The following is a 13,066-nucleotide window of genomic DNA, read 5'->3' on the forward strand; positions in this document are numbered from 1 at the left end:
GTTTATTCTGGAATGCCAGAAGTTTCTCAGCATGTTCCCATTCCTCATGGGACTGCTCCTTGAAGAAATCAGCAAAGTGACGCAGGACAACATCATCCAGGTCAAAGTGAGAGAACTGTGTAAAAAGAAACAAAGTGGGAAAGTTGCTCAGTCACCGAAGTGACCGTCCATCAGAAAGTAACCCAGTCACCATCATGAATCATCAGAGTTAGGTGAGGGAATGGAGGAACGTTGGCGGGACAAAAGCAGAGAAATCATCCCCATGGATTATGGCCCAAATAGCAGGCATTAGGTTTAGTTTTCCATGAGGGAAGTAAAAGCCAACTGCAACCACTGGCCTGACAGTGCCCTATGAAGTCAGTCACAGCCATGAGACATCCCTATTGCTCAGCACTGGAAGCTGGTCCGGACATGACCAACTGAAGCAGGATGTTGGCTTGTCGACTAACAGAGCCAGAAGTCTGTCAGCTCCGTCATCAACAAATCTAGTTTCGAGTCTATTCAGCATGGATGCCCAAGTAGAAAAATCACACTTGGCATGCAGAGTTTCAATCAAATCAAATAGCAACACTTAATCCTCATATTCAGCAGCTAGTAGTCTTTTGATCCTCAAAAGAGCAGGAGCCAGGTTAATTTGGCAACTTAAAAGGTAGAAGTTGATTGGAGAAAGTTTCAACAAGCAGAGTGATTTTTATAAGTTCTTCAGCCAATAAAATAGGGTTAAAGTTAGCAGCAAAGCCAGCTTACCCCTCTGTAGCACCAGCCATACACTGTCCAGAAGAACAATAAGGGCAGGGGACCCTCAAGGGTGAGTTTCAATTTAAGAAACACCTACATTTAAGTGTTCAGTATTAAGTGTGTTAGCTGGATTCAGTCAGGGAAGCAGGAGACTCCAGATACATTCTGCAGGTAGTTCATTATTACCTAGACAGCTCTCATATCAAGTCTTTGTACCACAAGCTCCAGTATTTATACACCTGGGACATCCTATGTTCAACGAGGGAATGACATCACCAATGATGACTGACATTCCCTGAAAGCCAATTAGGAATCTCCCATGAATTTAGCCCCGCCTCTGCCCTCCCACCAATTAGAGAGAGGGTGTGGGTGGATTAGGCAGAGCTGATCAGAGGTGCAGATTGTTGTCATGTGGATGGTTATTCTGTGATTGGATCAGCAGTTGGTCATTTAGAATCTCAAATCTGCCGGAACTCTCTGTCGGGTCATGGTTAGTTTGAAAAAAAAAACTAGATTTGGATTTGGAAAGCTTTTCTTTTTAAACTGAGCTTGTTGTGACCAACTGCGAGAGGTGCTCAATGAAGGAGAATCAGTGTCTGAGCATGTTCTGCTGGGATATTGGAGAGAAAGGTAGGAGATTGATGGTATTTCCTAGAAATTTGTAACAGAAACAAACAGGACAAAGACAGGAAGGATGTTTCTGTTGACCAATGCGCCCAGAACCAAGGGTCACTGTCTAAGGATATAGAGTAGACTGTTTGGGATTGAGATGAGGAGAAATGTCTTCAGTCAGACCTTGGGGAGTCTGTTGTATTCTCTGGGACAAAAAACAGTTGAGGCTAACATACTGAAGGTTTTGAAGAGTTAGATGTAGCTGATAGGGCTATGGGGATCAAAGGGTATGGAGAGAGAGTGTGAAGATGGTACGGAGCTAAGGGATTACCCATCATCATATGGAATGTCAGAGCAGGCTGGAAGGGCTGTATCAAAATGGTTCATAATTTTGAACATTTCAATCAGGTCATCTTTTAATCGTCTCTGCTCCAAGGAGATAAGGCCAATTTTTAAAATCTTTCCTGGTATCATTCCAGCAAATCTCCTTTGCACCGTGGCCAGGGCTTTAATGCCCTCCCTTAGAAACAGTGCCCAGAATTGAACACAATACTCTAATGTGGTCTGACCAATGGTGTGCAGTGGTGTAGCATTACTTCTTTGCTTTTATACTCTCGGGCTCTCCTTAAAAACACAAGATTCCTATAAGCCTTCTTCATGACTGTTTCATCTTGCCTGGCCACCTTCAGGGAATTGTAGTTTTAAATCCTGAGGGCTCCCTGCTCCTGTACTCACCTTGACGTTGTTCCATTGAACCTGTATTATCTCTTCATGTCTCCATGTTTCTTCGACCAAAATGCATTTCTTGCATTTTTTTGTGTTGAAATTAAAAAGTGATTGCCAACATCAAATCTTACCCAATAAAAATCAAGAGATGCTAATTTTGAAGTCTTCAACTGACACCGGACATGTGTGTGTGTGTGTGTGTGTGTGTGTGTGTCCACTATCCACTATCCTTTCTGTGAAGAGGCTGTTTCTGACATTATCCTGGGCAGTTTAGCACTAATTTGAAGATTCTATATCCGTTCCATACCTTAAGTCCTAGAAGACCCATTGAGAAGAAACAATTCCTCTGAATCTACCCTGTCAAGTCCATTAATGGTCTTAAAACTTTCAAGTACTGCCATCTCTTAACCTTCCATACTGAGGGACTCGGGCAAGCTGCCATCATCATTTAACCAGCTCTTTATCTCTGAGTTGATTCTGGAAATTCTCTGCTGCACCATCTTCAGGCCCAACCTGCCGAAAATGAGATCTCCAGGGATGGTTGAACCAGAACTTAACAATTTCATAAAAAACTCCACCCAGAGGTGTGCAAATCCCTTTGAGATCAGGACTGACATTGAATTAATTTCTTTGTTCAGTGTTTTTATATCTCGTCTCTAGTTTCAATACATTTCTGTCCACTTGTCTCAGTTTCATTTTGATCATTAGCTTTGACAACCCAGCAGAAGATGTCCCCATTTCTAAAACACTCTGGCTCACCTTTCTTAGTCAGGAGTGGATAACTTCGCACTTCCCCTTATTGAACTGTATCAGCCAGTCTTCCCCACTCCATGGAAGTTTGAAACATTCCACTGTCATGATAAAGTGCCACTTGATGTAATGCCATCAGCAAATATTTGAATTGTGGCTGTCCATTTCTTCATCTCGAACATTTATAATCCAAGGAAAATTTAAGGCCCCAGTTTCTCTCCTTGGGGAAAGTAATCACATCTTGCTTTTTCTTTTATTACCTCATGGGATGAAGGTGTTGTTGGCTGGCCCAGCATTTATTGTACTTCCCTAATTATTATTGTCTTCTTGAATTGCTGTTGTCCATTTGGTGTAGGGAGATCCATAATGCCATTTTGGACAGAATTCCAGGATTCAGATGGTATGACTGTAGATTGAGTTTTGCCTCATGAGCTTCATTGAGTATTTTGAAGAAGTGATGAAGAGCAATGATGAGGGCAGAGTGGTGGGCGTGATCTACATGGACTGCAATGAAGCGTTTGACAATGTTGCTCATAGTAAGCTGTTTAGCAAAGTGAGATCACATGGAATCCATGGAGAATTATCCATTTGGATACAGAAATGGCTCAAAAGTGGAAGGCACAGGGTGCCGGCAGAGGCAACAAAGTGTGGAGCTGGAGGAACACAGCAGGCCAGGCAGCATCAGAGGAGCAGGAAAGCTGATGTTTCGGGCTGAGACCCTTCAGAAATTGGGAGGGGGAAGGGGAAGCTCAGAAATAAGGAGGAGGGGTGGGACTGGGGATGGTAGGTGGGATGGTGATGGGTGAGTGTAGGTAGGGAGTGGTCAGTGAGGTGGGAAAAGAAGATGAACATGAACAGGTCAAGGAGGTGGGGATTGGTCATGGGATGAGGACACTTTGAAGTTAATAAGGTCCACATTTAGTGTCTTGGGCTGTAAGCTCCCAAGGCAGAATATGAGGTGCTACTCCTCTAGTTTGAGGATGACATTGGTGAGATACTGGAGGATGCCCAAGATGGACAGGTCAGCCATGGAGTGGGAGGTGGGGTGGAAGTTAAAACATTTTGTGATTGGAAAGTGTTGTTGTTTGTTGCTCATTGAGCGCAGATGCTCTAGAGAAACTGTTTCCCTCATGGTGGCTACATTGGGTGCAGCCGATACAAGAGACCAACTTGAAACAGGTGCAGGTGATCTGTGTCTGATGCCGAAGGTTTGTTAGTTTTTATTTTGAATGGAGACACGGGGTGGATGTGGTGGTGGGGCGAGGGGGTCAGGGAATGGTGTAGCTGTTCCTGCAGTTGCAGGGAACAGGGCTGGGGTTAATGGGGAGTACAGAGTGGATGAGAGAGTGGCAGGGATACCAGCATAGAGGTACTGGCGTGTCCACAGTAAGAGGGGCTATGCCTGCTTCTGTCGGATATGTGGAACAGTCCCTCTTCTGCTGCTCCACTGGCACTATCCCCTACCTTTTCCTTACTCAAAGATTAACAGTAAATAGCCAGCTACATTGCTGTGTGGGTGGTGAGTCAGCTGTCGGCCAACTGCTTTCCTTCCCTGAAAGGGTTAGAAAAGTTTAGAACTGCTGAGAGTTGGCCTTTCTGCAAATTAAGTGAAGTGTCTCTTCTACTCTGACCCGCCCCAACCGAAGCCGAGATGCTATGAAGGGAACTCTGCAGATAAAGAAGGTGAACCAGAGTCTCCCGGATCCCCTTGTCTACAAATGTAGCTTTAATTGCACCAGCTGTCCTCAGCAGTTGATTGCTGGAGCAAGAACAGGGACTATGCCACGTTTGTCCCACACGCGACAAGGTGGGCATTGAGGATAGGAGACACTGTTACAGGAGAGAGCAGATTCCTCACTCAGACTCCGACAGTGGAGACTTGTTAGAAAATCCAATTCCTTAGCTTTGGAAACTAGAACAGTGGTGTATTGCTTGCTCAAAGAAGCATGGAGAAAAAGCAACTTGCATGCCAGATGCTATTGCTGTTACAGTCTTATTAAGGAATATTTTGAATGCTTAGATTCTACCAGTAAAGTTAACAGAATATTACTGGCAAAACTGAGGCCTGGCAGCACCTGGGGACAGACTTCAGTTGTGGAGTCACCAGACTCAAACATTAACTGGTTTAATCAACACACATCCAGAGTTCCACCTGCACCTCCCCCGCCACCCGGCAAACCCCAGCAATTTCTATTTTGTTTGATCCCAGCTTTTAGGAAAGTTGGAGCATTGCTCGGGACAGGGCACCAGTTAAGTGGCTAACAGTTAGATAGAGTGGAGCAATTTTGGTGAAGCTATTCACGAGAGACTACTCTTACAGAATTTTCACAGTGAAGACAAGACAGATAGTGAGCATTGCGAACAAGCCAAAAGCTTAACAGTTGTGATTTCCTCAACAATTACTCACTTCAAAAATTCTTCTGACTCTGGATTCAGAAGCTGAACAAAAATAGCCAGGGCAAGCATTGATTCAATGCAGAGAGCAAAAAGCCGAAGGGACTGAATAATCAGATAATAAACAGCCAAATAAATGAAGCAGTTACTCAAAGTCGTCAGATACATGGGAAATGTTTTCATTGACTTTTTTGTGCACTCTGCACTTGCACTAGAACACCAGTGTGCAACAGATGGAGTTGTTGAATCCCCGTTCAGCTCAGGCTGAGCCTGTCAAACAGATACTCTCCTTTGCCCTTCTGAGGGGCTCCCAGTCTCTTCAGGTTGGTGATGTGATCTCCCAGCTTCTTGATCATCTTCACTTGCTCATCCAAGTAGTGCCTCTCCAGGAAGTCACAGCTGGAAGACAAGACAAGTTAGTTGAGTCCATTGAAGACATTTGGAAGTGACCCTCAATTCAGATCTAACAAATCACTGCCATGTTGAGGGAGAGGGGCACTCTGGTGATTCATTTGGACTGTTGTAGATTTAACAGTCTGCAGGAGGCAGTTATGAGACAATTGTATTCCCCCTCCCCCCAGGAGTAGACAAACAGATCACTTTCAGGTTAGAAACATTCATCTTTCGTGTAATTTGAAAGTCATCCTGGTAGTTTGTTGCTCTGAAGGCCATCAGCCCTACTTGCTGAATTTAGCAGTGGATGGCAAGGAAGCACACAACCAGCCCAGCTCTTCCCCTCCACCCACTGCATCCCAAAACCAGTCCAACCTGTCTCTGCCTCCCTAACCTGTTCTTCCTCTCACCCATCCCTTCCTCCCACCCCAAGCCACACCTCCATCTCCTACCTACCAACCTCATCCCACCTCCTTGACCTGTCCATCTACCCTGGACTGACCTATCCCCTCCCCACATCCCCACCTATACTCTCCTCTCCACCTATCTTCTTTTCTCTCCATCTTCGGTCCGCCTCCCCATCTCTCCCTATTTATTCCAGTTCCCTCCCCCCATCCCCCTCTCTGATGAAGGCTCCAGGCCCGAAACGACAGCTTTTGTGCTCTTGAGATGCTGCTGGGCCTGTTGTGTTCATCCAGCCTCACATTTTATTATCTTGGATTCCCCAGCATCTGCAGTTCCCATTATCACTGTTTTGTTGTCCAGCCGGCTTGGGGGGAAACTGAGCACGTTCTGGCCTTTTTAATTCGGCTTTCATATCTGCCCACTGCCACACGGTTATTACGGTGCTGATGGTGACCATTCAGCCCATCGTATCCACCACCAACTCGCTGAGCGTTTCACCTCTTGCCATTCTCCTGCACTGTCCCTGTAATCTCCATGTTATTCCCTTTCAGATATCAGTCCTATTCCCTATTGAATGCGTGAATTGAACCTGCCTCCAACACACTCTCGGACTATACATTTCACACCCTATCCACTCGCTGTGTTGGAAGGTTTTTATTTTCGCAGATCACTTCAGCTTCTTTTGCCAATTTTAAACCTGTGCCATCTTGCACCTGACCCTTTCACAAATGGGAATATCATGCCACTGTTTGTTCTTTCTGGATCCGAATTTGAGCCGTTTGCTTTCCAGAGAGAAGAGTTCCAGCTTCTCCAATATATCCTCACACCTGAAATTCCTCATTCCTGGAGCCATTCCAGGAAGCCTCCTCTGCACTGTCTCCAGTACGTCCACTCTTTCCTTCAGTGTGATGTGCAGAATGAGACACAGTCTTCCTGTTGGGGTCAAACTTAAGCAGGTTCAGCATAATCACCTTGCTCTTGTACACTTGCCCCTACTAATAAAGCTCAGGGCACTGCGAGCTTTGTAAACGATTCTCTTAAACAGTCCTCAGAGATAATGGGAACTGCAGGTGCTGGAGAATCTGAGATAACAAAGTGTAGAGCTGGATGAACACAGCAGGTCATGCAGCATTTGGGCCTAGACCCTTCATCAGAAAAGGGAGATGGGGAGAGAATTCTGAAATAAATAGGGAGAGGGGTAGGCGGACTGAAGAAGAATAGAGGAGAAGGTAGGTGGAGAGGAAAGTATGGGTGGGGAGGTAGGGAGGGGATAGGTCAGTCCGGGGAGGACGGACAGGTCAAAGGGGCCAGGTGAGGTTAGTAGGTAGGAAATGGAGGTGTGGCTTGAGGTAGGAGGAGGGGCTAGGTGAGAGGAAGAACAGGTTATGGAGGCTGGGACGAGCTGGGCTGGTTTTGGGATGCAGTGGGAGGAGGGGAGATTTTGAAGCTGGTCAAATCCACATTGATACCATTGGGCTGCAGAGTTCCCAAGCGGAATATGAGTTGCTGTTCCTGCAACCTATGGGTGGCATCATTATGGCACTGCAGGAGGACCAGGATGGACATGTTGTCTCAGGAATGGGAGGGGGGAGTTGAAATGGTGCACGACTGGGAGGTGCAGTTGTTTACTGCGATCTGAGCGTAGGTGTTCTGCAAAGTGGTCCCAAGCCTCTGCTGCATTTCCCCAATGTAGCGGAAGCTACACCGTGTACAGCAGATGCAGTATACCACATTGGCGGATGTGCAGGTGAACATCTCTTTGATGTGGAAAGTCATCTTGGGGCCTGGGATCGGGGAAAGGGAGGAGGTGTGGGGGCAGGTGCAGCACTTCCTGCGGTTGTAGCAGAAAGTGCTGGGTGTGGTGGGTTTGGACGGGAGTGTGGAGCAGACAAGGACGTCGCAGAGAGAATGGTCTCTCCGAAAGCAGACAATGGTGGGGATAGAAAAATGTCTTTGGTGGTGGAGTTAGATTGTAGATGGCAGAAGTTTCGGAGGACGATGCGTTATATCCAGAGTTTAGTGGGGTGGTATGTGAGGACTAGGGGGATCCTCTCGGGGAAGTTATTGCGAGGGTGGTGTGTGAGGGATGAGTTGTGGGAAATGCGGGAGACACGATTGAGGACATTCTCGCCCACTGCAAGGGGGAAGTGGCGGTCCTGTAAGAACGAGGACATCTGGGATGTGCAGGAGTGGTATGCCTCTCCTTGGAGGAGATGGGGCAGAGGCAAAGGAATTGGGAATAGGGGATGGAGATTTTGCAGGAAGGTGGGTTGGTTGAGGCGTATTACAGGTAGCTGTGGGAGTCGGTGGGCTCGAAATGGACATCGGTTTGTAGGTGGTTGCCTGCGATGGAGACAGAAAGTCCAGGAAGGTGAGGGATGTGTTGGAGATGGTCCTTCCACCTTCAATGATGTAATGCAAATACACCATACAGTTCACTCACTCCTGCACCCTCTTTAGAAATGCACCTTTTATTTTGTATTGTCTCTACATGCTTTTCCCACTTTGAACTTCATCTGCCACTCGCTTGCCGATTCCACCAATATGTCTGTGCCCTTTTGAGGTTCGACACCATGGTCCTCACTAAGTTTCTTATCATGTACAAACTCTGAAATTGCATCCTTTATACCAGGATATAAGTCATTACTTGACTTTTGTAAAGCCTGGCTCCTCCCCCTAACCCGTGGAACTCCACTACAAACCACCCCCTTGTCCAAAGAGCATCCATTAGCATCACTTATGTTTCCAGTAATGCAGCCAACTCCATATCCCTGTCACTGCGCTGCCGTTCATTACAGGGGCTTGAACATTGTGTGGCACTGTATTATATGTCTTTAGGAAGCCCACGTAGACCACACGAACAACAGCCCTCTCGCCTATCTCCTCAAAATTCTTGTGCTAGATAGTTGAAAGTGATTTTCCTTTTGAGGAGATCTGGCATGGATCTCAAAAAAGATTCATATTCATCCATGTATCTATTACGCAATTTTCAACTCATCTCCATTACTTCCTATCTTCCACTCCCCAGCGTCACTCATGGAAATGCCAGGCGTCTACTCCATCACTTATCCCATTTGGAAACTGAACGAAAAGCTGATGCAAAAGGACAATGCATCTAGAAGTTGTTGCCTCTTCTCAGTGTTCATAATTTATTGCAGCTACTAATTTCCAATTTCAAAACAATTTCTCACACAGATTTAAAAGATCCACTCCCCACCCAAGTCCCCTAACCTGCCATTTCCACATACATGCTGTATATGTTGCTTGCCTTCTATTGAAGGAGAGCTTAATGTTGGAGCTGAAAGAGTTTGCAAATAAGACCTCTCCTCCTCAGCAATTTCTGTACCCTATTCCCCTGCTGAGAGCTTCACTTCAGACAAACAAGAGGAAAAGAAGTGACCCAGCCAATGATTGGCTGCTGCATACATGAAGCTATTGGGAGGTATGGAAGGGTAGGAGGAAATAAGAAGTAATGAGAAATCAGGGGGAAAGAGGGGGGTGGTGTTGAAGAAGAAAGAAGGAAGACAAAAAAATGCTTTGAATCCAACTCTGCTTCCTTTAAATCATTCATCTGCTAACCCTCAGTCCCCAAAAGAAACAAATCAAGTCCACAAGCTGCAGATGGGAGCAGCCTTTGCAGTCGGCAAACTTCGAAAGAGTTCACTTGACCCTTGCTGCTGTTGGAAGAAGGGCAGAGGAGGACAGGGGAAGCACCTAGTGTCTAATGTCGTCCGGAGAATAAAGTCATGTCACTCAGTGGTACACACCTGGAAGGCTAATGTAACACTAAAAGGAAAGGGGAAACGCCTCATTTACAAATTTGCCATGAATAAAATGTACGTTCCATATGTGCATGAAATTTATGCTACCTTTAGAGGAAGATATAGAAGTGTGTGAAATTTCTATTGTGGATTTTTTCAGTCAAGTTACCTGGTTAGCTGTTGGTAATTTAGGTCGTTTAAAACACAAAGATCCAAAATCCAGTTCCACAAAGACTTGTATTTCCATTTGGAATGGCAGACAGAAAAAGGTAAAGTGGGCATCAGAATTAAGTCACAAATGGACCAATTTCTTCTATAACTCCACTCAGCTCAGTGAGAGCCTGTCAAACAGGTACTCTCCCATGCCATTGTCAGGGGCTCCCAGTCTCTTCAGGTTGGTGATGTGATCTCCCAGCTTCTTGATCATCTTCACTTGCTCATCCAAGTAGTGCCTCTCCAGGAAGTCACACAGCTGGAACAAGGAGCCAGAATGTAATGTTAGAGCAGACACATCAACAATCACACCATTGCGCTTTTGCAGTGATATAAGTGTGAACAAGTGCTGGTATTTGAGCACAGCTTGCTCTCCAGAAACAATGAACAGACTGGAATAGCTTTATTTGCAACTTTGCAAATGCAGAAATGGTGACAGAAACCTGAGTTTACCCACCAGGGATCAAACTGCCATTTCACAGAATTGGGTGGAAGTTCTAAACACTTACGCCTCTCACCAAGTCAGCAAAGCACATATCAGTGACTGACATCTATGGTCAGGATGGCTGCTGCTCTCAAACACTGGGACAATAGCAAGCCTATGCTTGTAGAACAGGAATAGCAGATTCCCATGTCACCTTGAGCTCCCTCGAGACATTCATCCCATCAGGAACTCACATGAGGGTCCGTGTGGCCAGAGGCTAGTTTGTGCAGATCCAGCAGACTCTGGTTCACATCCTTCTCCATCCGCAGAGCTCTCTGCATTGCCTCCAGACCATTGCCCCACTCATCCTGCTCTGGCTTCTGGAGGGAGAAGACAGTCATTAGTGAGGTTAGAAGGTCCAAGATTCGTACAAAGGCAAGAAAATGAAGACATGTGGTAATCTGTGCCAAATCCAAACCAAGGATTAAAAATAATTCACAATTCACAGAAGATCATGGAGACCATGATCAGACATTTGATCCATCATTAAGAACTGCTGACCGATCAGGGCTAAAGACTGAAACATTGGGATGAAGTTACCTGTATTCAGGCTAGTCTACAGTAATGTATCAGTCTAAACTGTCATTGGGGCACGTTCAGTGCTGAAACCCTTTCATTCTGAGCATTCTGATTTGTTGATCTTTCAGAAAAGGAAAGAATTAGCAAAACCAACTCATATCAAGCAGAGACTTTCTATCAAGACACCTCACTCATCTCAACACAAGATGTACAGGGGAGTCTAGAACAGCAAGGCCATTGCACAAGCAAGAAACAACACAATTTGCATTTACTACAAGAGATAGACCCCAACCTTGATGTCCTGCAGGAGAACACAGCCACCACGTTTATTCTGGAATGCCATCAGTTTCTCAGCATGTTCCTGTTCCTCATGGGACTGCTCCTTGAAAAACTCTGCAAAGTGACAGAGGGCAACATCATCCCGGTCAAAGTAAGAGAACTGTAAAGCAGAAGGGAACAGAAGGCAAGACTAAAATTTCATCACCAGCTAAAAGAGTAAAATAGTAAGCTATTTAACAACTGACTGTATCACAAGTCACTTAAAAAATAAACAGGTGACAATTGATCACAGCATTGATGTTACACATCATCTCCAGACAAACATTCCTCTCCTCCTTCCCCCACCACCCTACTCAAGTCAGCAACACTAGCTCCTCCCCAAAAGGAACCCAATAATTAGAGACTATAATCTAATCTAATACTGTAATTGCTTCATGGAAACATCCAGTATTAAACATGGACATGAACATGAGACTTTTCCTGACACCATACACTTCAGAACATAAAAGACAGAGGAGGATGCTAACCAATTGTGCAGTAAGGCTCAGCAGTTAGCACTACTGCCACACAGTGCCAGGGACCAGGGTTTGATTAAAACTGTGCATGTGAAGTTCACACATTCTCTCCAAAGATGTGGGTTTCCTTTCACTGCCCATATATGGGCAGATGATGTTGACCAGCTATGCTAAATTGCCCATAGTGGCCAGGGCAGGTGGGTTAGCCATGGGAAGTGCAGGGTCACAAGGGGACAGTAGGTGGGAGTGCTCTTGAGATGGACTCAATTGGACAAGTGACCTATATCTACATTATGCAGATGCTAATGATTATGATACCCAGCCAAATAGAACCACTCTCAGAAGGAGTAATTTAGATTTCAACACTCTGCTTATTAAAGAGGAGAACTTCTAGGTATTATCAGAATTACATTTAAATGCATTGTCTAATTTTACAATGCAGACAATCAAGCCTCACCATGGAGAGGTAAACATAAGAGGAATAGAGCTCCAGGTTGATCTGCTTGTTAACAGCATCCTCACAGTCCTTGTGATAGTTCTGACACACTTGGGAAGCCATCTTCACTACTCCTGCTCACTATCACCTCAACACCTCCAGAACTGAACTCCTTTCCTACGAACTCTTTTCTTTATACTCCTGGGTCATCCTGCAATCAACCAGGGAATGACACCACCAATGATGACAGCCAATGAGGAATTGGCATGCATCCAGGCACCAATGAGGGGAATGGGGTGGAGTGAGATACTCAGAGCCAATCACAGTTTTGAAATGGCAGCAAATCTGTGATTGCTCCCAGGAGCTGAAGGAAGCCTGAAGGTGACTGGGGGCCAAAAGCAATGTGTTGACTTTTATCTTGCTTCTGGAATGGGGTCAGGCCACTCGGCCTAACAGCAATTATGAATGGATATCAGTGGTTGGCATCATTAGCAACAGCCATATTCTGTGAAATGACTGAAACAAAACTCACTCCAGGGCCAAAATCAGAGTAATATACTCCACATATAGTGTATTCTGTACTGTGTACAATATTGACATAGCCTGTACATTCTAGTCCTCTCCCTCCATCGAGATGATGACTAAACTGCTGTGAGCCTTTTCAGTTCAATTTTGCTGCAGACTGTGAGTTTTTAAGTCATTTCTACACATGGTTTCCTAACTCTGTGCTTTTCTTCAGTTCCTAGCTCTGTTGCTTTGAAAAAACTCTCATTTATCTTGGTGCAAGTTTGCTTTTCCTCACATGTTATTGATGTTGTTGATAATATTCTGCCTGTTTATG

The 13,066-nt window shown here is 45.3% G+C and overlaps 1 protein-coding gene across 1 annotated transcript; it reads right to left on the reverse strand.

Moving 5' to 3' along the window:
• Nucleotides 1-10,104: 10,104 nt before the first annotated feature.
• Nucleotides 10,105-12,348, reverse strand: LOC132206528 (ferritin, middle subunit-like). The gene is made up of 4 exons (XM_059640720.1): nt 12,247-12,348; nt 11,288-11,434; nt 10,671-10,796; nt 10,105-10,251 (listed from the first exon to the last, which is right to left on the reverse strand). The coding sequence occupies exons 1-4, from the start codon at nt 12,346-12,348 to the stop codon at nt 10,105-10,107; spliced, it is 522 nt and encodes a 173-aa protein (XP_059496703.1).
• Between the last annotated feature and the right edge of the window lie 718 nt (nt 12,349-13,066).

Source organism: Stegostoma tigrinum, chromosome 38 (assembly GCF_030684315.1).
Source record: "Stegostoma tigrinum isolate sSteTig4 chromosome 38, sSteTig4.hap1, whole genome shotgun sequence".
Lineage (NCBI taxonomy): Eukaryota > Metazoa > Chordata > Chondrichthyes > Orectolobiformes > Stegostomatidae > Stegostoma > Stegostoma tigrinum.

Bases quoted from the DNA above. Each gene is read 5' to 3' on its own strand.
- LOC132206528 (XM_059640720.1), bottom strand. From the start codon at position 12,348: ATGGCTTCCCAAGTGTGTCAGAACTATCACAAGGACTGTGAGGATGCT. The intron at 11,435-12,246 runs GTGAGGCTTGAT...TCTGCTTTACAG, and splicing joins CTTATGTTTACCTCTCCATG to TTCTCTTACTTTGACCGGGA. The intron at 10,797-11,287 runs GTTGGGGTCTAT...TTCTCCCTCCAG, and splicing joins TTCTCCTGCAGGACATCAAG to AAGCCAGAGCAGGATGAGTG.